A 23565-nucleotide genomic window follows, 5' to 3' on the forward strand; every position below is an offset into this window, starting at 1 on the left:
GGTAAAGGCGGGGGCGCGGATGGTGGGAACTGGGTGGAGGGGAGGGGGGGGGGGAACAACTGTAATAATCTGAACAATAAAGATTTATTTTTTTAAAAAAGAAAAAGACTGCAGAAATTGCTGTTATTATGATGCTAAGTGGTGAAAACAAGTTTGCAGAATGATTCTGATTATACACCCGGGTCTTCTTGCATGTGTTTCTGAGTAAGATGGTAATGTGAATGCAAATGTGTAATCTGCCCCCCTCTCCCCCTGAATATAGAGGAGGCTATTTTCAACAAAACATAACAATGAGCGAGGTAGTATTCAGGTTTGAGGCTAGGCTGTATGACCAGCATGCCAGCCTCCGTGCGGGTGTGTGCCCACGGGGCTGTGTTGGCGGATGTGTGAAAACTGGACTTGTCCTTCGCCTCCAGGAAAAGGAGAGCAGGGCCTGGAAGCGATGGAGGAAGGCCTGACCAAACCTCCCAAGTCTCCACTGTCCCCACCTCAGGCCAGGGACGTGAGCAGAGACTGGGAGAATAGACATAATAAGCTGTACCCAGAGAAGTTATCCTTTATGTGTGTGGAAAACAGAAAGACACTCTATTTCAAGGGCTCAGAGATTTCAATTCTTATTTTCACTGATACAACCTGACTGTAGGAGAATTGAATCAACGAAGAATGCAAGAGTGGAAAGGTTATGGTATCACAAAAGTACTGGGCAGCAGACAGTGCAGTTAAATACAGAGTATTTAAATTATTGTTAATATGACTATGAAGCTTAATGTAATTATGAAAATTAATGTCTAAAAGATACTGATCATCCAAAGTTTAATAATAGTAATATTAGCTGACAATAAAAACATAACTAACAATAAAAACATAAAAGTGAAGAGAATGAGGTCAGGAACTCAAAGGTAAGCTATATATATATATGTATATACATATATATGCATATATATGTATATGAAGGCTCAACAGACTCAAGTAATTAGAAAAGATAAAATATTTTTTAAGAACTCTAAAGGTATTGCTTTAAATTAAAATAGGATGTGTATCTTCCTAATCACTAGAGGAAAATATATACATGAAAAACTATTAGAAAGACAGGGATATGTGGAAGGATAAATTTATAGTAGCAATTATGTATAAAATATGTTAAATAATGTGATCAAAAGATATACTAAATAATATATTTGAAGCATTAGCCACAGAACACAAACTAATATATTTTAATTCATAAAACACTTAATAAATTCCCAAACACAGATATTCTCTAAGCCACCTTTTAAAAATCCAATCCAATTAACTAGAATAAATAATTAACAATTTAATACCTAACCACCTAGAAATTTTAGGGTATTCTCTTGGAAACAAAAGGAAGATAAAATTAGAAATATGGCTATTAAGAAAGTTACAACAAAGAGGTGGGGGAGAATCAGAAATAGAGGATTTGAATTTTACACAAATTACTATTGTAGAATCAATGTTAGAGCATTTAAAATATTGATGACATACATGCTTTTCCTAAAAAATACAATGATAATGAGATATCAAGAATGATTCCAAGGTTTTCCATTGGCAAGCTGATGGACAATTTACTGAAAATCTCTTGGGCTTGGGGTATCTTGAGTGGGTGGAGTCTGGGGGATGTCCAAGTAGAAATTTCCAGCCCATAGTTGGAATAGATAGGCTGAATCTTGGGCAAGTGAACTGCACTGGACATAAAGACTTGTGATAGTCAGCATATGGCTTGACAAAGAAATCATGGGGGCACTGATGAGGTTTGAGCAGGAGTTGTGTAACTGAGCAGAAGACTGTCTTGGCAACTGTGGTGAAGAACATCCCATCTGCAAGACACTGTGGAAGAGCAGTCCTGTAAGCAGGCTGAGAGCATCGCTAAGGACATAGAGTGACTGGGAAGTGTGTATTCTGGAAAGCACATGGGTTGAAGTATTTCCAGTGTTAAATGCTAACTTGAGTTTAAGATAAGAATGGAAAAGTGCCTCTTGGTTTGGCTAAAATGTTATTCGGTGACTTTGACAGAGCAATTTCACTGGGGTTCTTTCAAACTTTTGGTCAAGAAGTAATATCCATGCTATAAAAGTTTTATGGAGCATAGGATAAAATATAGAAAGCTTTTCAATTTACTGTTCAAAGCTGGTATAAAATAAAAATCAATCAGAGGCTGGGTAGCACCATGAGCACAATCCCAGTTATTGATATAGACACAAATTCCCAGCAATAATAATAATAACTGACATTTGTTGACAATATGTGTTAGGCACTATTCTTGGTAATTTAATTGATTTAATCTTCACACCAATAGTCTTAAGAAAATATTAACAAATTGAATCCAGAAATATACTAAGTAAATTATATACCACACTCATGAATAAACTTTTAATTGTGGAAATATTGGGAGAAGATTAATATGATTGTAATTTTCTGAAATTCTAATAAGTTCTGATAAATGCATGCTAACTAATATCTGTCTTGAATAGCCAACACCACGTTTGGTGGTGAAACATTAGTGTCATTTAGAGGACAGCAAGCAAAATATCCATCCCCATCCTCGTTTTTAGACACTATTTGGGAAGTTTTAGCTAACACAAGAATGGGATTAAAATAATTAAATGGGATCAATATGTTCATCAACAGGAGATGAAATGGTCATAACCTATAGATGCTATTAGGTTCCAGGTGAGGAGGTTTAGGTGCACAGCAAATCACTAAAGTTTTAATGTACAAGCTTTAGAATGAACAAAAAAAATAATGACATCTGTCAGGGATTTGGATTCAAAATAACAGGAAGCTACAATTAATTAAGATCTTTTACGTGCCAAGAACTGTGCTGGGGCATCATATAAATTGTTTCATTTAATTTTGATGGCAAACTCATAAGATGAATTATAAACAGAAGCTCGCCAAGATTAATGGTCAAGATCTAAAGCTGATTCTCTTTTTTTAAAAAAAATATTTTTATTGATTTCAGAGAATAAGGGAGAGGGAGAGAGACATAGAAACATCAAAGATGAGAGAGAATCATTGAGTGGCTACCTCCTGCACACTGGGGATTGACCCTGCAACCCGGGCATGTGCCCTGACCGGAAATCAAACCATGACCTCCTGGTTCACAGGTAGATGCTCAACCACTGAGCCATGTCTGCTGGGCATAAAGCTGATTCTATTAATAACTATGCCATATATTGCCACACTACTCTCATACATACTGTCTGCACAGACATATAAAAACCTAAAGTGTTTTTAGGTTCTAGGAAAACTCTTAGCAAATGTGATGAGAGGGTAATCATAGTCATAATAAAAAACAACAAAAAATGAAATACATAGCAAAAAATAAAAGTGAGCAACCAAAAACTTATTACTTATATGATAAGCAATGCACATTTTATTGTTGGACCTAAAGAAGAACTCTTTTCTGTATGAATATGTAAACACAAGCACACATAGTGTGTGTGTGTGTGTGTATGTTTGTGTGTGTACTAACCAGATTTGGAGTTGGGCTGGTCTGTGATCTTTCTACATATAATACCTATGAACACATTGGGATATGTTATTGTAATATGGTGACAGTCAGAGTGTTACAAATATTAACTTAAAAGTGTTTTTACAAGTAAAAAAAAAAGAGACTAATCCCCAATAGAAAAGAGAGCAGAAACTATTAATAAGTAGTTCATAAGAGAAGAAATTAAAATCACCAAGTACAGAAAAAAAATTCAACTTCACTGATGAATAAACGAATGTAAGTTAAAATGACGACATGCATTGCTGAAGGGAGTATAAATTTGTACATTCTTCTAAGGAGTGATTAACAGTATGTGTGAAAGGCCTTAATATAATGATAAATTTTGGTCAAGTAATTCTAATTCTTGAAATTTTCCAATTGAAATAATTAAAGCTATGTGCAAAGAATAGTTATTACTCTGATTTTTACAATAGTGGGAAATTAGGATTATGTTAAATGCTAACATTAGGAAACTATTTAAATAAATTATAGACTATATAGTGAAAATACACAGGGATATAATAATGTTATAAAATATTATTTAATAACCTGGGAGAAAGTTTGCTATATTGTTAAATGGATAAAAGTAGGTTATGTACCAGTGTGAATTGTATGTCTCTGAATAATTTTAAGTATGTGTGTGTTAAATGTGGAAGGATATAAGCAAAAATGTTAACCCACATCATTTCTAAACTGATGAGATTATGAGTAATTTTATTTTTACTTCGATACTCAAAATTTTTTATATTTTTAAATAAGAGGTGTGGTTTTGCTAGAGTAATAGCAACAAATATTCATAAAATATATGCAGAAAGGAAGGTTAAAAAGGAACTGTGTTTACTGCTGCCTAACGGGAGAGCAGGTGATTATTGCTTTATTTTTGTATCTTTTTTCTTTACTTTTATCATGCATTAATTTCAAAACCACAAAATTTAAACCACAAACTTAAAACTTAACGGAAGAGAGGAAGAAGGTTAAAGGAATCTACTTCAAAAACTCTAGCATAGTAGAAATGCTGAAATATGTCATTCATTCACTCATTTATTCACTTACTTCACTATTGTTGACACTAAGTGCCTGCTGTGTGCCAAGCACTGTCTTCAACCACGGGAACACAGCGGTAAAGCAAAACAAGTATGGAATTTGCAGTATATGGTGGAGCTGACATTAAACAAATGTTCCTGTGATGAAATATAATCAGAAAGTGTATTATGCATAAGAACAGGGTTTAATGAGAATAAACTCATGGGAAGTTCATATATATCTATATATGAAAAAAATGATATTTTGAGAAGAACTAATAGGAGATAAAGGTATACTTGGCAAAGAGAAGATGGGAGGAAGGAGGAAGCATGTAAAGGTCGTTTGTTGTCTTCAGAAACTGGGGAAGAGTTTATTGTGTAATATTTCTGATTATGTAAGACTGAGCAGAAGATTACAAATGTGCGCACTTAAAGCAGAAGTTATAAAATAATTTTAATAATTCTGAAATTTTGCAATCTCATTCTAATGGGAAAAAAAGCATTAAATTACCATTAGCTCCAAAGATATGTGCGAATTAACCAATGTCAATAGCAAAAATCTTTAACTGATTGTATCATTATGTATCAATTCTTAGACAGGTAACATCAGAACCTTTCTATTACCTACAGAAGATTTAATTAGAAGTTTGTTTTGTGGAGAGGATTCATACTAAAAAAAAAGAGGACTTTTCTTTTTCAGCATTAAATGAACCCACCATAGACTATGGCTTCCAGAGGCTGCAGAAAGTCATCCCGAGGCACCCTGGTGATCCTGAGAGATTAGCGAAGGTAAAATACTTTGGAAATTAACATGTGAAAACCGTCTTGTAGGATTTCAGCAAATTTAGATAAATACAGAACCTTAAATCCCTGTATAATTAAGTTAGGTCTTGAAATTTGGCTAAGCTTTAGATACAAGATGCACATAAAATAGTTACTAACTTTGAAATATAAGATGATTAATCTCTGAGGAAATATAAAATCTGAAAACTTGGGCCTATAAAACAGATACACTATGAGTATTCAGCTTATAAAACCCTGCCAACTTGATGAAAATAGATAATTGTATAATTGCTTAAAACTGTAATTTCTCACTCCTTTGTATTTAAATATAATTTTATTTACACATAATTACAGGGACACATTAGTCCTCAATCAAGTATTCATTGAGGACTTACTATGTATACAGGTATTTAATGAAGTGAAAAACCCCTCCATCTACAATTTATATGAAACACATCACTTTTAAATGAATTTGCTTATGAAAATTATATCATAAATCTATCCCACTATTTTAGCTTTCTTTTTAAAAATACATCAATCTATTAGGTATTCAATTAATTGGGAATTAATACATTTTAACATTTATGTTTGCATTTTACGCACACACATTATAATATGCTATGCTCTGTTTTCTCTACTGTGAGTAAAATTTAAGTACCACAGTTGCTTCTACATCATACTTTTATTTTCAGTTGGAAAAATCCCCAGCCCCACTATTAAATTAGGTGATATCTGGAAAGTAGGTTAATAGCAATTTAAAAGGCTGTTAAAAACAGGAGGTGGAAAAGACAAAATGAGAGGAAAGGGATTACTGAATACCAATTCTCTCTGGTTAAAATGAACAGGGGGAAATAGTATTGGAAGAATTCATCTTTATTAGAATAAAATTTTGCAGAAGGCATTGCCAAGATAATTTCAGTACTATGGACAACTCCTTGGCAAGCAGCTAAACACAGGCCAATCAATCATTTTAAGAATACTTGATTAATTAGAGAGAGTACCATGTTTTTTCATGAAATGGCCTGGAAAGTAGTTCTTAATAAAACTTTCATTACATTATTAATTTTAACCAACTCTACTCCCAATTTGGTTGTTCTCTGTTTTGGTTGCACCACATTTTATGGATCCATTTTATCTAGAGGAATTCCATGTAGACACATATTTATAGAGGGATTTATATGTATAATATTCTACCTCTCAAACCAAACATAGGACCTCTTGGCTAGTTATTTACATTTTAGGGGGATGTCTGGATGTTTTATTTTTATACGTAATTTTCCTTTCTGTTTGCCATTTGGGGTTCTTCCTTTGCGTATACCCTACTCCTTTTCTTTCCTAGGAAATGCTGTTGAAAAGAGCTGCGGATCTCGTGGAGGCCCTCTACGGCACACCGCACAATAACCAGGTTAGGAGCTCACAGCCTGTACTCTATACCGCGTTTGACTCCTGATGAAATGCTCACCTCAACCTGCCGTTTTGCAGGATATGATTTTACCCCCTTGTCCCCGTAGGACATCATTTTGAAGCGAGCCGCAGATATTGCTGAAGCCCTCTACAGTGTCCCCAGGAATCCCAGCCAGATCCCAGCTCTCTCCAGCTCTCCAGCTCACAGTGGCATGATGGGCATCAATTCTTATGGCAGCCAACTTGGGGTCAGCATCTCAGAGTCAACACAAGGAAATAATCAAGGTACTACCTTTCTCAGAGTCAAAATCCAAACAATTTATACATTTAAAAGGTTAGTCTGCTTGAGTGCAAGGAGCTAAAGTTTGGTTTAAATACCATCAGAAGAGTGTGTCCCCAGATAAGCAATGCAATCACATACTATTGGGTTATCTCAAGATTATAAGTGGTGTATTATTAGATTTTTAGTTTTTTTGGTAATAGGTAGAATGGCTTTACCTGGAAATACTTAAGGACCAGACTGACTATTATGATTTTAGAAAAGCTTAGGCTTACTGAATCAGATTTACAGGTATTATTTGAATAAAATTTATACTTCTACAATTGTGATCATCAGACTGAATAATGGAAAGAGGCTGACTTATTGATATTATTGTTTGTTATACACAACTCTCTCTTCTGAGTAACCAAGGGTGAATGGCTTGGTTTTATTTGGCAACTTCTTTTTGTGTATTACCTCAAATACAAAAAATAGCAACCAGTTTATACAGTTAGTTGTGCTTTTACATGTAAAGTATATCATGTAAATAATTTTTTCATTGAGGTTGAAAGGTGCTAAATTTGTCATAAATCATTTTTAGATGTAAATAATCTTAATAATGTCTCTAACCTTGAGGTAATTTTATTTCTAATTTTGTTCACCCATTGGATGGAAACTCCTCATTCCTATGTCCAGGGTGATTTCTTGCAGAAGGGTGGGTGGGGTATAATAATACTTTTTTTTGCTTTGAATTTTGGTTATTTCCTAAATAGTTCTAGAGACAGTTTCCTCACAGTGGGTGACTTTAGGATAGGTTAGGTGATGTCTCTGTGCGAGGGTTTTAGAAGTATGAGGAGGACTCACTGTCCCTTCCCTTGTCCCTCTTAGAGGCTGGATTTACCCAAACTCCCCTGCTGATGTTTCCAAGTCTTTGGTCAAAGAACAGCACATTTAAATGAGCTGATCAACACTTTTTGAATGAAAATGTTTCCCACCCCAACCCAGGGCATGGCAACAAATTTGAACATTCCCAAAGCTGTGACATGTAGAATACTAGTGGCCCTTGAGGTGTTATCAGAATGCCTTTTCCCCACCACTCCCAGAACAGATGCTATGGCGTGTTTAATTTGGGAAATACTAGGTTAGCAAAGTTAAATTAGTTTAGGTATTCTCTAGGTCCCTCATATGCCAATCTTCAAAGAATGACTACAGTCTGCAACATCTGCCACACTTTGTTTGACCACACAATGCTTTTCTCAGTGATACTTATTAATATCTCATAGGGCTCTCGTGTTATATGAAATATGATTTGGGAGATGTCAGTATACACTGCCATTAGTCATTCCTTGGTATGAGTTGGTGAGGTTGACTGCAAATGTAAAAGCAGATGAAGGAGGGACCGTGAGGGACATGGCCTTGGGTAGGATGGGGAAGGGAAAGGAAGTATTAAAGGATGAAGGTCAGATGCGCACATTGCACCCCGTCCAGGATCAGGTTGGTGGTGCTCTGTAGTCTGGGCTGATGTGGATCTATGCTGCCATGCTTGCTCTGCACTATGTGTGCACATTGGTTCATTCACCTAGGCTTTTCTTGGTTGTGCAGGTTACATCCGCAACACAAGCAGCATCTCTCCTCGGGGCTACTCTTCCAGCTCTACCCCTCAGCAGTCGAATTACAGCACCTCCAGTAACAGTATGAATGGCTACAGCAACGTCCCCATGGCCAACCTGGGCGTTCCAGGGTCACCAGGATTTCTAAACGGCTCCCCCACAGGCTCCCCTTATGGAAGTAAGTTCCGTCTCCACTGTCTGCCTCTCCCTGTCTCTGTCCTGGGTTTTACTGTTCAGCCTTTTGAGGGAGAGTTGCCCTCCTTCCTACATCTCACTGCCCCATGAAGGAAGAGCCCAATTCCTTTCCTTCCCGCCTTTTGTTCTTTTCCCTTCGCTAGACTTAGGCTCCTTTGGTTACTCCAAGTCTTGGGGCGGGGCGGGGGAGTGGGGCAGATGGGGGGAGAAGAAAGAGGGGAAATGTTTCCTTTTTTTAAACAGAGAAAGAGCCTATGTAGCTTGTGTAGATAGAGGAGAGGAATTCAGATTCCGTGAAGAGTAATGTATACTCTTCACCAGGGATTTTCAGATATGATGTTTTATTTAATCCTCCTAAGAACTTTCTGAGGTCGGTATCATTATCCCATTGTTCCAGGTGAGGAGGTTTAGGTGCACAGCAAATCACTGACTTACCTGCGACCACACAGCTGGAAAAGGGCAGGGTAATCATTTCAACATAGAAGTTATGACTTCACGATATTCTGTGCATCCCACCAGGCTCCCTTTGTACTGTGGTACATGGCTCTCTCCTCCATCCAGAGCAGCGATTTTCAACCCCTTTCATCTCATGGGACACATAAACTAATTACTAAAACTGCGGCACATCAAAAAATATATATTTTTTGCTGATCTGACAGAAAAATTATAATTTTGATTCATTCAACCAGACGGCTATTGTTATGTTGGCTGTTGTCATTTTTTTATTTGACAATCTAAGGGAAAAGTGCCCCTGACTAAATGGTCAGGTATTGCATGTTTTTAAAATTCTTGTGGCACACTGTGTAAAAGTTGCTGTTCTAGAGAGATGAATTTGACAACTTGTGAGAGTGATACATGGAGATAAAACCTTTTAAAAAATTTAAGTATGGTTGGTGTACAATATTACATTGATTTCAGGCGTACAATATTTATGTACCTTCCAATGTGATTACCACACTAAGTCTAGTCATCTGTCATTGTGCAAACTTATCATGGCCCAGCAATTCCACTTTTGGGTATTTAGCCAGAAGAACAAAACCACTAATTTAAAAATATATATATACACCCTTGTGTTCATTGCAGCATTATTTACAATAACCAAGATATGGAAGCAACCAGGGCCCATCAATAGGTGAATGGAGAGACAGAACCTCCTAATCTTGACCTATGGGCTAGCAGCAAGCTAGATGTTCCAGGAAGTTATGAAAACTCACTCAGCTTGCTTTCAGAGCTAAACTGGGAACTTACACAAGCTAAGAGAACATGTGTTTTTCAAACCTACTTAGGGGATACTTCAGGCCAGGAGAGAAGCCACCATGGAGAGTCTGAGTGATTGAGTGGGGTGTTCTTGAGATGTTAGATCCTGTGGCAGGCTTTGCAGCAGATCCTCGTTCCCAGAATGGTTCCCTCATGCCAAGAACAAGGGCGAGTCAAGGTCGACATACACCCCCTTCCACCACAGCTCAGGAAGTGACATGCCAAGGATCTGGAGGCTGCTGCTCAGCCTTTGGGTCTATGATTCCCTATTGATACACACCCATGAATTCTTTCTGGGATATGTGTATGATTCATCACACTCAGCACCCTACTGAATATGATAAGGACACAGCAACCAGGGAGCAGAGACAGGAGAGGTTGATTCTTCTAGTACCACTAAAATCTGATGACATGAGTTCTGTGTTGTATGATCCAGATCAATTAGACCAGAATGATCTAGAAAAACAAACTTTTGCTTGATTGATTAATTTATTTGTTGTTGTTGCTTTTTTACCTTATCTTGTTTCAAAAATGGGGGAATTGTAGTGGCCAGATGGGTATTATGAAAGTAGAAGATAGAAAATGTAAGAAATTGAGATAAAAGAAAAAATATGGATAGGAAAATTAGATGAAGCCAAGGACAGGTATGGATGCCATTCAGTCATTCAAGGGAGCCATTATTTTGGTTCGGAGACTTACAAGATGGTAAAGCAAAGAGAGGAGCTATTTGCTATAAGCATTAGTGTCCACTGTATATTTTTAGTAGCTCAGGAGAAACTTGAATTTTCTGTTGCCAAGACCTTGTAGAGGTTTCTTCCTGCATCCTTGTGGAGAGGGGACCTGTGTGCAGAATGGATCACATCGTCAACAGCCCCTACAAGTCGTAGAGGGCAAGAGAGCCATTATGTAAATAACGTCCCCTATCAGTGGTAACAACAATAAAAGGAATTCATAATTGCATTCCAATTTAACAGCTATCAGGCTGTCACATGTACAGTCCAGTCAGATCCTCACAACACCCTTATGATGTGGATATAATAATGGTAATAATTATAATTATCATAATTTCTCCTCTAAGATATTAATAATTATTAAATCACTTACTCAAGGATTACTAATAAATAGCAAAAGTGAGACTAGAACAAGTCATCAGATTCAGAATACCAAGTTTTTAAGTTATTCAATAATGTAAGAAATATTTCACATATTTATAATACATTATTAGACTGAAACATATGAAATGAATATCACATGTTCAAGCATACATTTATGAATAAAATGTGTGTATTTGGTTGAACCATATGAAATGGTCATTTTTGTAGATCAAAAATGGTCAAGCCCTGGTTGGTGTGGCTCAGCAGGTTGGAGCATTGTCCTGTGCACCAAAGGGTGGCGGGTTCAATTCTTGGTCCAAGTTGCAAGTTGGATCCCCAGTCCAGATGCATATGGAGGCAACCCATCGATGTTTCTCTCTCACATTGATGTTTCTTTCTCTTTCTTCCTTTCTCTCTAAAATCAATAAAAACATATATAATAATATAATGTGCAGTGTAGGAGTAAGTTGGGAGGGAGAGGATAGATAGATGATAGATAGATAGGTAGATAGATATACAGACAAACATAGATAATGGATAAATAAATGAAAATGCCTGATATTTCTTTTCCATAATTCATTTGATAAGGAGGAACCCTTCCTATACCAGCAACTGACACCTTACTTTCACTACCCTTTCTTGATCACTCAATCCCATGCCACAGGAAAAATAATAAACTCAAAGTCTTCAAAGTAAACAAGACAGTGCCCTGGTTGGCATGGGTCAATGGTTAGAGCATCAACCCATACACGAAAGGGTTATGGGTTTGATTCCTGGTTGAGAGCACATACCTGGATTGCAGGTTCAATCCCTGTGGGGGGCAACCAGTTGATGTGTTTCTCTCACGTGGATTTCTCTCTCTCTCTCTCTCTCCCTCCCTCCCCCTCCCTCCCTCCCTCCCGCCTTCCCTCCCTTACACTCTCTCTAAATAGCAATGGAGAAAATATCCTCAGGTGAGGATTAACAACAACAACAAGTAAGGAAGACAGCATACACAGAATAGAAAGAGGAAGATGCCCTGCCCAACAGGAGTGGGAAACATAGCCAAGGGCCTCCTCCTAGCTCCTGCTGGGTGTGTGTGGTCCTTGCTTTCATTTTCTGAGGGAGGGTCTGAAGGAGTTTCAGACTGAGAATGGGAAACCAAACAGTGCATTCATTAATTCATTACAATAAAATCCTCTACTGTTAAATTACAAAATACCCTGTGGAGTTCATCACAATAATATCTGACCTGTCTTTCTAATTTCTAACCACTAAGTCTTAACATCTCTGGCAAATACAAAAAAAAAAAAGGAAAGGATTAAAGGATTTTTATCAGTTCAGGTGCATGTGTCTGAAAACAGCATTCTATAATTTTTCATTTTATTTTTTAAACTAAAAAAAAAAAAGTCTGATGTGGCCAGGTCAGGCCATGGAACAATCACTTGTTAGAGACATTAAAAAGAAATAAAGCCAAGTCTTTTGGTCAAGTTGACTTACATTATGGCTAATACAGAGTATCAAAAACCTGCATCTTTACTGCTTTTTCTCTCACACAACTTCAAAAATGGCCAAACAGATGTTTTTTCAATTTCACATACAAACTTCACTTCCTGGCGGTAGCAGTGAGTGCCAAGTTCCAGCTCAGTGCAAGTTTTTATGGCTGAATTCTAAACCCCTGACAATCGGGGGTTATAATGAAATGCTGACAGACACCTGAGTGCCAGCAAATGCAATGGCTCAATGCAAAGGAGGATGTGTGCCCACTGAGGTCCAGCTGGGACCGTGTAAGCCAATCAATCCTTAGAAGAAGAAAAGTGGTTTTTCCTTAACTCCCCGTGTTCACAGAGATTTCTGGGCCCGGAGTGCTGGCCTTTACTTTGGCCTTTGTCCATAGAGAGAGATGTCCAGAGAAATTCTCAATGGTACATGTGATCAACTTTCCCAAATCGGTGCACTCTGGTATCCCCAAAGATGGCCTATTCAAACTGCAACACCCAGGGGCCACTTCTTCCAAAGCAGAATAGCCACCAAGCAAATCCAAAATTTTGGAACAAAATCCATAAGACAAAAATCCAACCTGTCCTCAGAGACTCCTACTTTACTCACATAGTCTTAGACCAGTGGTCGGCAAACTCATTAGTCAACAGAGCCAAATCAACAGTACTTCTTCAAAATAGACTCGCCCAGGCCAAAAACCGACTTCTGCGCATGGGCCACGAGGTTTCAATCGCACTGTACGCACGCCTGCATGTGGGATTTTGTGGAAGAGCCACACTCAAGGGGCCAAAGAGCCGCATGTGGCTTGCGAGCCACAGTTTGCCAACCACAGTCTTAGACTATGCCCTGAGCCTCAATACTTTTATATTTTCAAAAATAAATATCAAGATATTTGCTATTGTAGATTATTAAATGATTTTTATAGAAAAATTGGAGCCCATGAAAATAGTTTTAAAAAGAAAACCTACTCTCACCATAAATAAAACAACATTGTTGCCCTCGCCAGTGTGACTCTTGGGCATTGTCATGTGCACCGAAAGGTTGCCTGTTCATTTCCCTGTCAGAGCACATGCCTGAATTGTGGGTTCGATTTCCAGTAGAGGGTGTACAAGGAGACAGCTGATCGATGTTTAGCTTTCACATTAATGTTTCTCTCTCTCTCCCTCTCCCTTTGTCTCTCTCTAAAACTCAATTAAAAAAAATTTTTAAAACCTTGTTAACATTTTGATATATTTCTTTTGTCTTTTTCTTCAAGAAAGAAAAAATGTCCAATTACAATAGTAGCATGCTCATTATAGATAATTAGAAAAGCATGTATATGTAAAAAGGGGGAAAATGACACCCTTTATTTCTCTGCAGAGATAACCACTGTTAACTTTTAAAGTACAGCCATGGATAGACACATTTTGAAAATTGCAGTGCCTGTTCTGATGCACAACTAATGATTTTCTGCCATAAGACCAGTGAAAGAGGAGAAGAAAAGTGGCAAAATTAGCCAAGTCACAGATATGAAGCTAGGCTCCATAAAACCTGTTGATGCAGGCCTGTGTCCTACACACTGGCAATGATGCTTGCTTTGCAAAGTTAGCCACAATCAACAAGCTTTCCCCAGGAATTTGAAAATTTATTAGTCTCTGCTTTTCTGTGACAGAAGGTAAACAGAAAACCCATTTTACAGGAAGGAAAGCCTTAAATCTAAGAGAAACATTGACATCCAAGACAGCTATTGCTAAAAATTACATTTTTTTTATACCAAAGAAATAGAGATTTTCCATTTGTTTATTTTAACAGCTTTTACTGGTTTCTCTTACATCAAAAGTAATACCTGTTCATTGTAGAAAATTTTGAAAATATGTACAAGTAAAAGGAATATTTAAGAATAGTCTTAATCCCATCAGTCAGAGAAATGTATATCATTAAAAGTTTGGGTGTAGCCCTGCCCAGGTGGCTCAATTGGTTAGAGTGTCATCCTGTACACCAAAAGGTTTTGGGTTTGATTCCCAGTCGGGGCACATACCTAAGTTTCCTGTTTGACCCCCAGTCAGGGTGTGTATAAGAGGCAACCAATCAATGTTCCTATCTCATGTAGATGTTTCTCTCTCTCTCTCCCTCTCCCTCTCTTCCTCTCTCAATATAAACATATCTTTTGATGAGGTTAAAAAAAGTTTGGACATAAATCACATCCTGACTTTTGCTCCATATGTTTTTTAAAAAGTGGACTTGACATATATGTTATTATTTAATCTGCTTTATTAAGCATATCTTTCCATGTCATTCAATATTCTTGTCCAACTTTAGTTTCCATAGTGGTCCGTTTCATGGACCTTATTGATGATCACTTCAGTTATGTCCCACTTTTTCACAAGTATAAAAATGCCCTTGGATCTAGTTTTTGCACACTTATGATTATTCCCTGGCAGTTAACTTCTAGAAATTAAATTACTGGGCTAAGAACTATGCACATTTAAAAACACAGATACCTTGGTACTTATTGTCAGAGTCCCTCCAGAGAGGTCACCGCCCCTTAGGAAAGGACCTAACTCCCTGCCCTGTTAATTTCTTCTTAATCTTTACCAATTTGATAACTGGAAAACAGCTCAGTACTGTTTTAATTTGCATTTGATTATGAGTCAGTGTGAACATTTATAAGTCTATGAAGGTCTTTTGGTCATTTTCAGTTTTCGCTCTGTGACTTCCCGTTTGGTGTCCTTTGCCCATTTTTCTTTTGGGATGTTTTTCATTTTCTAATTAATTTACAAAAGCTTATTAGCTATTGAGGATTTAAACACATCTGATAATTACCACAAATATTTCTGCTAATTTGTCGTTTGCCTTTTCTGTGTGTGTTACAGAAGTTTTTTGTCCTGTAGCAAATCTATCTCCTGCCATTTTATGTAGACTTGAGGGTTGAAAGGATTATGTAAATTATCCAACCTTCCTAATTTTTCCACTAGCACCTTTATAATTTCATTTTTGCAAATAACTCTTTAATGCACTAAGATTTACTTTAGAGTTTAACATGAGGAAGCATTCTAAATTTAGTCTCCAAATGGTAGTGTATGGTTCCCAGGCATTTATTTCCACACTAATTTGAAATGTCACCTTTATTAAATTTTAATTCTCATATATATATATATATATATATACTCAGGTCTGTTTCTGGACTCTATTTTCTCGAAGGAGTTGTCTAACTATATTTATGCTAGTATAACACTTATTTCATTGATATAGATTTATTATAACTCGTAATATGTTAAGATAAATGCCTCCTTACTACTTCAAAAATTTTTAAACAAAACTTTCTGGTTCCTATAGTGTTGTTTCTTTAAACAGATAAACATAGAAATTATGTTTGTTGACCCTTACAAATTAAAATTCTTTTTAAGATTTTGATTATATTTGCATTAAATTTAAAACTAATTTGGATATTTAAAAAATATTTTGAGTGGGCATGGTATAGTTCTCTGCTTATTCAACTCTCAACAATTCTTTTATGCCATTTAATAAAACTTCAGGTGACTCCCCTTCCACTGAGAGGCAGTCACATTTGATCTAATCAACCCATTTTAGGTTGGATCTGTTATGAGAAAAGAAATATTTGTAAAAGTGAGTCATATGTTAAATGGAAATGGAATTGCATTATAATGCAATTATAATTATAATTATAGTGTGTGTGTGTGTGTGTGTGTGTGTGTGTGTGTGTCTAATTCACATTATAACTGCCCCCCTCTGCTATGGGGTATGAGGGGAGGTTCTCCATTGCAGACATAGAGATCAAGGCGCCATTTTGGAGCCTGCATGGATCACACAGTATGGCAGCTTTTCTCCGGCCTCTAATTCTGTGCCTCATAGAAAGGAGAGAGGTTCCCTCCCTTCCTTGCTCCTACACAGATTTTATTGTTGCTAAAAACAAGATGAGAAGAGGAGATTTTGCTTGGAACTATGACTAGGACTCACTCCCAGTGCTTAATCCTGTACCCTATCCTCCGACACCAGGGTAGCCCCATCTCTTCTTCATTTGCATCTTTTTTTAAATTTTATTTTTTATTACAAAGGGTATCACATATGTGTCCATTTTTCCCCCCGCCCTAGACAGTCCCCTAGCCTCCCCTATTCCCCAGTGTCTTATGTCCATTAGTTATGCTTATATGCATGCATACAAGTCCTTTGGTTGATCTCTTACCCCCCTACCTCAGTATTACATGAGATTCTTCTGGGACTTTGTCTTTTTTTCCAGCTTTAAAAAAAATCATATTACTGAGGAAAGACAGAAGTATACCCAGATGCTTCCTTCTGCATAGCTCTTTAAATCAGGACTACCTAAGGATAAACAGTTTTTAGATAAATCATTTTTAGTGAAAACTTGGTATGCAGTGTGGCTATAAAAAACATATTGGGGATATGCTGTATGACTGCATTATACTACATGCAAATGTGTGAACGTAGACTAAAGTAAATCGTTATGAGAGAGGGGAAAGTGATATGGAGTCTTACATAGGACCTCAGAACATTTGACCTTCAATGCACCTTATACTTGTTCTTTGAACCATAAGTCACACTCATGTCCTTACTTTCAAAATTTAATTGTGGAGAGGCTGGGCCACTGAAGATCTGAAGCAGAAGTTAGTTAGCACTGCCAGCTTTTATTGTAGGCTTTGCTATGGGGTTTTCTAGTAATTCTTTTACCAAGTTATATGATTTTGACAGTACAGAATTCTGGAGAGGATGCTAAAAGGAGTTCATGAAGCTTGGCCTTCTATTATAAGATGCTATATCGAACAATTTGACCCATGTGAATTTCAGTTTACCCCTTTCTTGAGCAAGTTACACATAGAAGATAAAATTAGGACTACCTAGTAATAAGCAGCTTTAGCTAAATCATTAATCTGGCCAGTGCGGCTTCGTTGGTTGGAGCATTGTCCCATACACTGAAAGGTCATGGGTTCAATTACTGGTCAGGGCAAATACCCAGGTTGGGTGTGTACAGGACCGATATTTCTCTCTCACATCAATGTTTTTCTCTTTCCTCCCTTCCTCTCTATCTAAAATCAATAAAAAGATATTCTTGGGTGAGGATATTTAAAAAATTATCTTCTTGTGTGATGTAACTTGGAGTATCTGACATTAAGAGGTGGGGCACTTTATTGTGTAAATTGCCTTTATTTTATTTTTTGAAGTTACAACACTTAGCTTTTGGCTTCCTTTAAGTAATTTTAACATTAATATCGGTGTTTTTCCTTCACATTACATCAGAGGAGGCTGACTCACAGCTTTATTTCCCAGGAGCTCTGCAAGTAGAGGGAGAGGGAAGTAATCTCCTAAATGTTAATAAACTTTTACATTTAATGAGGAAGTGGCCCATAGAGATGTCACCATTTGAGAAGATGTTACCCCATACCTCAAAACTCTGGAGCCCTGAGAATTGCCAGGGAAGTAGATAGCTCCCAGACAGGACTTATTTTAGGGAGAAAAAGAGGTTTCCATTCTTGAGTAGAATTGGTGATTTTTCGGATCTTGGTCTCAGTCTTCTCTTGTTGAGCTTCTACTCATGAATTAAGACCTATCATAATATCACATCCTGCTGATGCCTTCCTGACTCTCCCAGGCAATGGGGCACTCTACCCGCTAGGTCTGTTTAGCTGTATATGTTCCTCCAATTAAATTATCACCCTCTTAGTTGTTCTCCTTGTCTATTGCTCAGGGCAGGGACATTGTCACATTCAACATTTTTAAATCCCTGGAATCTGGAACAATACCTGGAATGAATTAGTCATTTCTCAATAACTGTGTAGGGTTATATGCACTGAAGAAAGAACTTCTCCATATGTCTCTCTCTCTAAAAGAAGATTGTGCATTTGCTTTCCAGTAATGTCATCAAGCCCCACTGTTGGATCTTCCAGCACGTCTTCCATCCTCCCATTTTCCTCTTCAGTTTTTCCTGCTGTCAAACAGAAGAGTGCCTTTGCCCCTGTCATCAGGCCCCAAGGCTCCCCTTCGCCCGCCTGCTCCAGTGGCAATGGAAATGGATTCAGAGGTAAGCCAAGGCCCCACACTGGGAGTAAGTATGGTCCATGTGTCACAGGCCAGCAGAGTAAAAGCAAACTGCATGGCCTTATGCTGTATCTCTAGCCAATTTACTTACAAAGAGATGCTTTGTTGTTTTCATGGTGGTATATGAATGGCTTTATACCTGGGCTAGTACTCCATTCAAGAGCAAGATGGGGGAAAACAGAAGTTGAACAACTTTGCATGATCACAGAATTAACTGGTAGAGCCAAACATACCCTCCAGGGGTGTCTGGACTCCCCACACCTTGGCTTTTCACTATTTCCTAGTAGGGGTCTGATCACCAGGTTGGATGCTACATGGTGATGACCACTTACCTACTCGTCTAACCATCTGCAGTGCATACACATTCCCTTGGCACAAATGCACAGACTCCCTCAGGAGCACCAGCCAGTGAAGAGAGTTCCGGCTATGTGCTAGTCAAATTGATAGCAGGTGCCTGATTGGGGTGGTGTAGAGAAGGAAGAAAAAAAGATATTGTGTCTAAGAACAAAAACTGATCACCCATCAAACCCATTTTGAGCAATGTCTTAAAATCTAATATGACATGACGTAACACAAATGTGATGAGTACATGAGAATCTAATCATCTCAGTGTGAATGGGAGGCTGCTGACGGCAAAGAACAAATTGGAAACTGCTGAATGTTGTGGATCCTGACGACCCACATTATTTTTAGGCTGTTCCCCATCTCTTGACATGAAAACATGCATGACCAGCAGTGTTGAATGAAACCAAAGCAGGCAGAGGTTTGGTTAACCCTTCATGGATCAAGGCCTCTGCAGTCAGCAGAGCCTTGGATGACCTGTGCTATCCCTGGGATGGCATCTGCCTAGGGCAGTGGTTCTCAACCTTCTGGCCTTGAAATACAGTTCCTCATGTTGTGACCCAACCATAAAATTATTTTCGTTGCTACTTCATAACTGTAATGTTGCTACTGTTATGAATCGTAATGTAAATATCTGATATGCAGGATGGTCTTAGGTAACCCCTGTGAAAGGGTCGTTCGACCGCCAAAGGGGTCACGACCCACAGGTTGAGAACCACTGGCCTAGGGGCTTTATGATAGTGAATGGCTTCCTGATCCTTTGGGGACACCTGCAAGGTTTCATCAGGGGCTGTGTTTGAGCAGAGCTCTGGAAGGTGTGTTAGGTTTCTCTCCCTTCCTACCATCAGAGGCGATGGTGTCTCTTCGAAGTGAAGTGACTTAACAGAGAAACTGTCAAATGAGAACTAAAAGCCCAGCACTTACAAGAGTCCCTGAAAATTCTTTTTCCTCTAATTAGACAAAGCCATTGCACCTACATGCCACCTAACATATGAGTAGTTGGAAACATCTGTATATTTGAGGGAAATATATATATATAATTTTTGTCTGTAGCCAAACTTATCCCTGAGGCCCAGCAGAAGGGATCAGGGCCCATGCACCACAGTGTTTCTGTGGAAGCCTTCTGGGCCAGTGCATGCCATGGTGGGCAGGCACCGAATTTGGTACGGATATATATATATATATATATATATATATCTCCAGATGTCTGATTCGTAGAGAAACAGGCTCATCTTATAGCTAAGTGTCTCCACATGCCCATCTTTTATCAAAGTAGTGGTTTCCATCCCATTGCTAGGGGGCGTGTTCAGAACCTTTTCCATGATGGCTTTGTCTTCAGACTGGGACATGACAACAATTGCTGAATATTTGCTGTATCTTCCCCTTCTCCATGGCCACTCCAGTGATGATGTCTCCCCTTTCCCTGTTCTCTGATTTTAGTCATGTCCCTTAAACCAAATGGGGGCCACACAGGTCTCATTGGGGAAGTGTAATGTGAGAGGCTCAAGAAAAGCTAAGGAGGACTGCAGGTGTGGGAGGAAGATGGAGGGATATGGTCCTTTCCTCCTTCCAGGCAACTCTTGCAAATATTTTCAATTTCACTTTGAGGGGGAAAAGTATAACTTGATTTCCCCTTGCCACCCTGCCGCGCCCCCCCCCACTCAAAAACCATAGAATTGGGGAAGTAGAGCTGGTTGTCTCAGATATTCTGGATCTGTCCTGTCCAGGGAGGCCCACTTGTGTGGCCCACCCAACTCTTAGCTGGAAGCCAAGATGAATTTTTCACTGGCTCCCATGTTCTGGGATCCCCTCCCTGCCTATGGGTATATACCCAAGGCTCCCTGTGGTGTTACCCAGTCAGGGTTGAGTTGGCTCAAAGAGTTGGGGAAGTTTGTGTGGGTCTTAGGGAGGCTTTTGTGTTGGGACAACAGCAGCAAAAGAGCCAGAAGACCCTCTCTAGGGTCCTCAGCTGTGTGAGCTGCTTCTCATCACAGGTTAGAATGCTTAGGCTAAGAGAGTGGCTGAGGTGCACATTCTTTTTTGTAAAAATATTTTTATTGAATTTATTGGGGTTACTTTGGTCAATAAAATTATATAGGTTTCAAGTGTACAATTCTATAGTACATGATGTGTATATGGTATTGTGTGAGCTGCACAATCTTGATCCTGTCTTTAGGAGTGAGAATTTAGTTGGTTACATGTAGGCACAGATTTTGGGCTCTGGTTTCATTTCTATAGAATTACAACGAGGTCTTTAGCCTCTTTTGGATTCTACAATTTCCTCCAAAATTTTCTGGTGATTTGAACCTTAGAAGAAGGAGGAGGGCAGGGAGGGAAGGAAAAGAGAAGCACTTAAATTAGGATTGTAGACATTAGTAAAAATTATGAAAATAGAAAGTAATGTGTGGAGAAATAAAAGAGAATGCTGAGAAGAACCTCAGGGGATATCAGCCATTGGAAGGACACTAGACTTTATCAGAGTTCTAGCTCAGCTCTCTTCCAGGCTATGTGAATCTGTACAAATCATCATCATCTGAGAGCCTCAGTTCTTAGGCTGTTAAATAGAAAAGCTCAAAGCTAACTTTAAGGGTTGTTGTGAAGTGATTTGTGTAAAGATTAGGAATGATAAGGGACATTTCACACAGACCAGCAGAGAGAAGGCTGGGATTGACAAAGGATGTCTTTCAGAGGTCTTGGCCCCCCACTCTTTCTCATGTTGGAGCCAGTGAGAAGCTCAAGGCTCGACATTACAATGTCCATTGATGCGGACAAGGTTAAAACCAAGCTGACATTGAATGTACTACCCACAGTCATCAAAGGAAGGAATATGGGATTGCAAGGACACTTCATATCTTCAGAGACAGATGGTCGGAGAGTGAAAATAGATCTAAGGTGGTTGGGCGATCTTGGCTGATGGAAAGGCTCTTTTCTAGCTTGTAAGATGAGATGCTCTTAATCATCTGCAGAGGACGTGTGCGACTAATGCCCTCTAATACTTGCTGACCTTCACTGAGCACCACTGAACACCACGTGCAAGACACTGAACCAAACACTTCACCTGAATTGTCTTGTTCAAGCCTCTCATGTGACCCAAAGGGGAAGGCCACACCGTTAGCACCATGTTCAGTTAAGTAGCTGCCCAAGCCACATAGCAAGTGACCAATGACATGACCTAGACATTTTGACTCCAGAACTGGTGCTCAGACAGCCCACTGTCTCTCTGGGGACCTCCAATACTTGCTGACCCTCACTGAGCACCACTGAACACCACGTGCAAGACACTGAACCAAACACTTCACCTGAATTGTCTTGTTCAAGCCTCTCATGTGACCCAAAGGGGAAGGCCACACCGTTAGCACCATGTTCAGTTAAGTAGCTGCCCAAGCCACATAGCAAGTGACCAATGACATGACCTAGACATTTTGACTCCAGAACTGGTGCTCAGACAGCCCACTGTCTCTCTGGGGATAAGAGTAGTGCAATTCCTCTCTCACCTTTCACCCATGCCTACTCCTCACCTGGACTAAAGAGGGATTATTGCTTTCCCATGAAATGCCAAAGGTCAAAAAATTGGACAACATGCCGTTAAGCCATTTCTCTCCTCCCCCACAAAAATGCTTACTTTTTTTCTCCAATTAACTTCTGCTTTCTGTCTATTGGCTATGGTTTCTGTCAGCAAACAGTCAGGGTCACCATGCAGCAGAGATCTAGCCCACCAATGCCCAACATGAGACTAGGAAGAAGGAAAAATATGTAAAGTCTGCTGTTCTTTTGGCAAGCAGTGGAGCTGGTTCTTTGAGCAACTGTGCCCTTTCAGTAAGCTTTGTAGGTAACTCTCTGAGGACCTAGAGAAAGGAAGGGGCTGATGAGTTTTGAGTGCAATAGACAAGTTCAAGTTGAAAACTTGAGCCAGATTCCCTCTACCATAGAGTTGTACATGTAGTGTCATTGTCCCACCCTCCACCTCATCTCTCAGGCATTTACAGTTGATGAGTACAGAGTGTCAAGATAATATTATGCACTAGGCACCTGATTCATTTTCCAGATCCCTCCAGGAAAAAAAATAAAATAAGAAAACCTCCTACACTCTAGGATAATTACCAAGGTTGCTGTGTCTCCAAATCATCAGGGAGTGTCCAGAATTGAACTGCCTTTATTGAAAAGTTACATTGATTCGATATATAGTAATACAGGCAAAAATAATTAAGGTTTTGCTAGCTGTGTAAGACCTTAATCCAGATCTCACAAGCATTCAATAAAGGCTGTACGGGCAGGGAAATATACGGCTGACAATTTTGCCCAAGAAGACTAGCTGGTATGAGAGGAGTTGCAGAAGGAGAGGGAGGAAGAGAGGGAGGAATGGAGACAGAGAAGGGGGAGTAGGAACTGAAAGGGGAAGAGGAGGAGATGGAGGAGAGAGGTGTATTGGGGAAAGCAAGAAGAATTTTATCCATTTGCTTATAAGCTCAGTAAGCACCACTCAGCAAAATGCTTCTATGCTAATTAATAAGCCCTAGAAGAGATATAGACACTATAGCTAAAGGATCAAATCCTAGATATA

At 38.7% G+C, this 23565-nt stretch overlaps 1 protein-coding gene across 1 annotated transcript in view; it reads left to right on the forward strand.

Moving 5' to 3' along the window:
- The window catches only part of EBF2 (early B-cell factor 2), a 204151-nt gene that overhangs the window by 176906 nt on the left and 3680 nt on the right, over positions 1–23565 (forward strand). The window contains exons 11-15 of the mRNA XM_006766438.2: positions 5231–5319; positions 6653–6718; positions 6825–7002; positions 8579–8764; positions 18478–18645. Coding sequence (XP_006766501.2) covers positions 5231–5319; positions 6653–6718; positions 6825–7002; positions 8579–8764; positions 18478–18645 — 687 coding nt within the window. The remainder of the gene's footprint in view (positions 1–5230; positions 5320–6652; positions 6719–6824; positions 7003–8578; positions 8765–18477; positions 18646–23565) is intronic.

Source organism: Myotis davidii, unplaced genomic scaffold (genome assembly GCF_000327345.1).
Source record: "Myotis davidii unplaced genomic scaffold, ASM32734v1 scaffold502, whole genome shotgun sequence".
Classification (NCBI taxonomy): Eukaryota; Metazoa; Chordata; class Mammalia; order Chiroptera; family Vespertilionidae; genus Myotis; species Myotis davidii.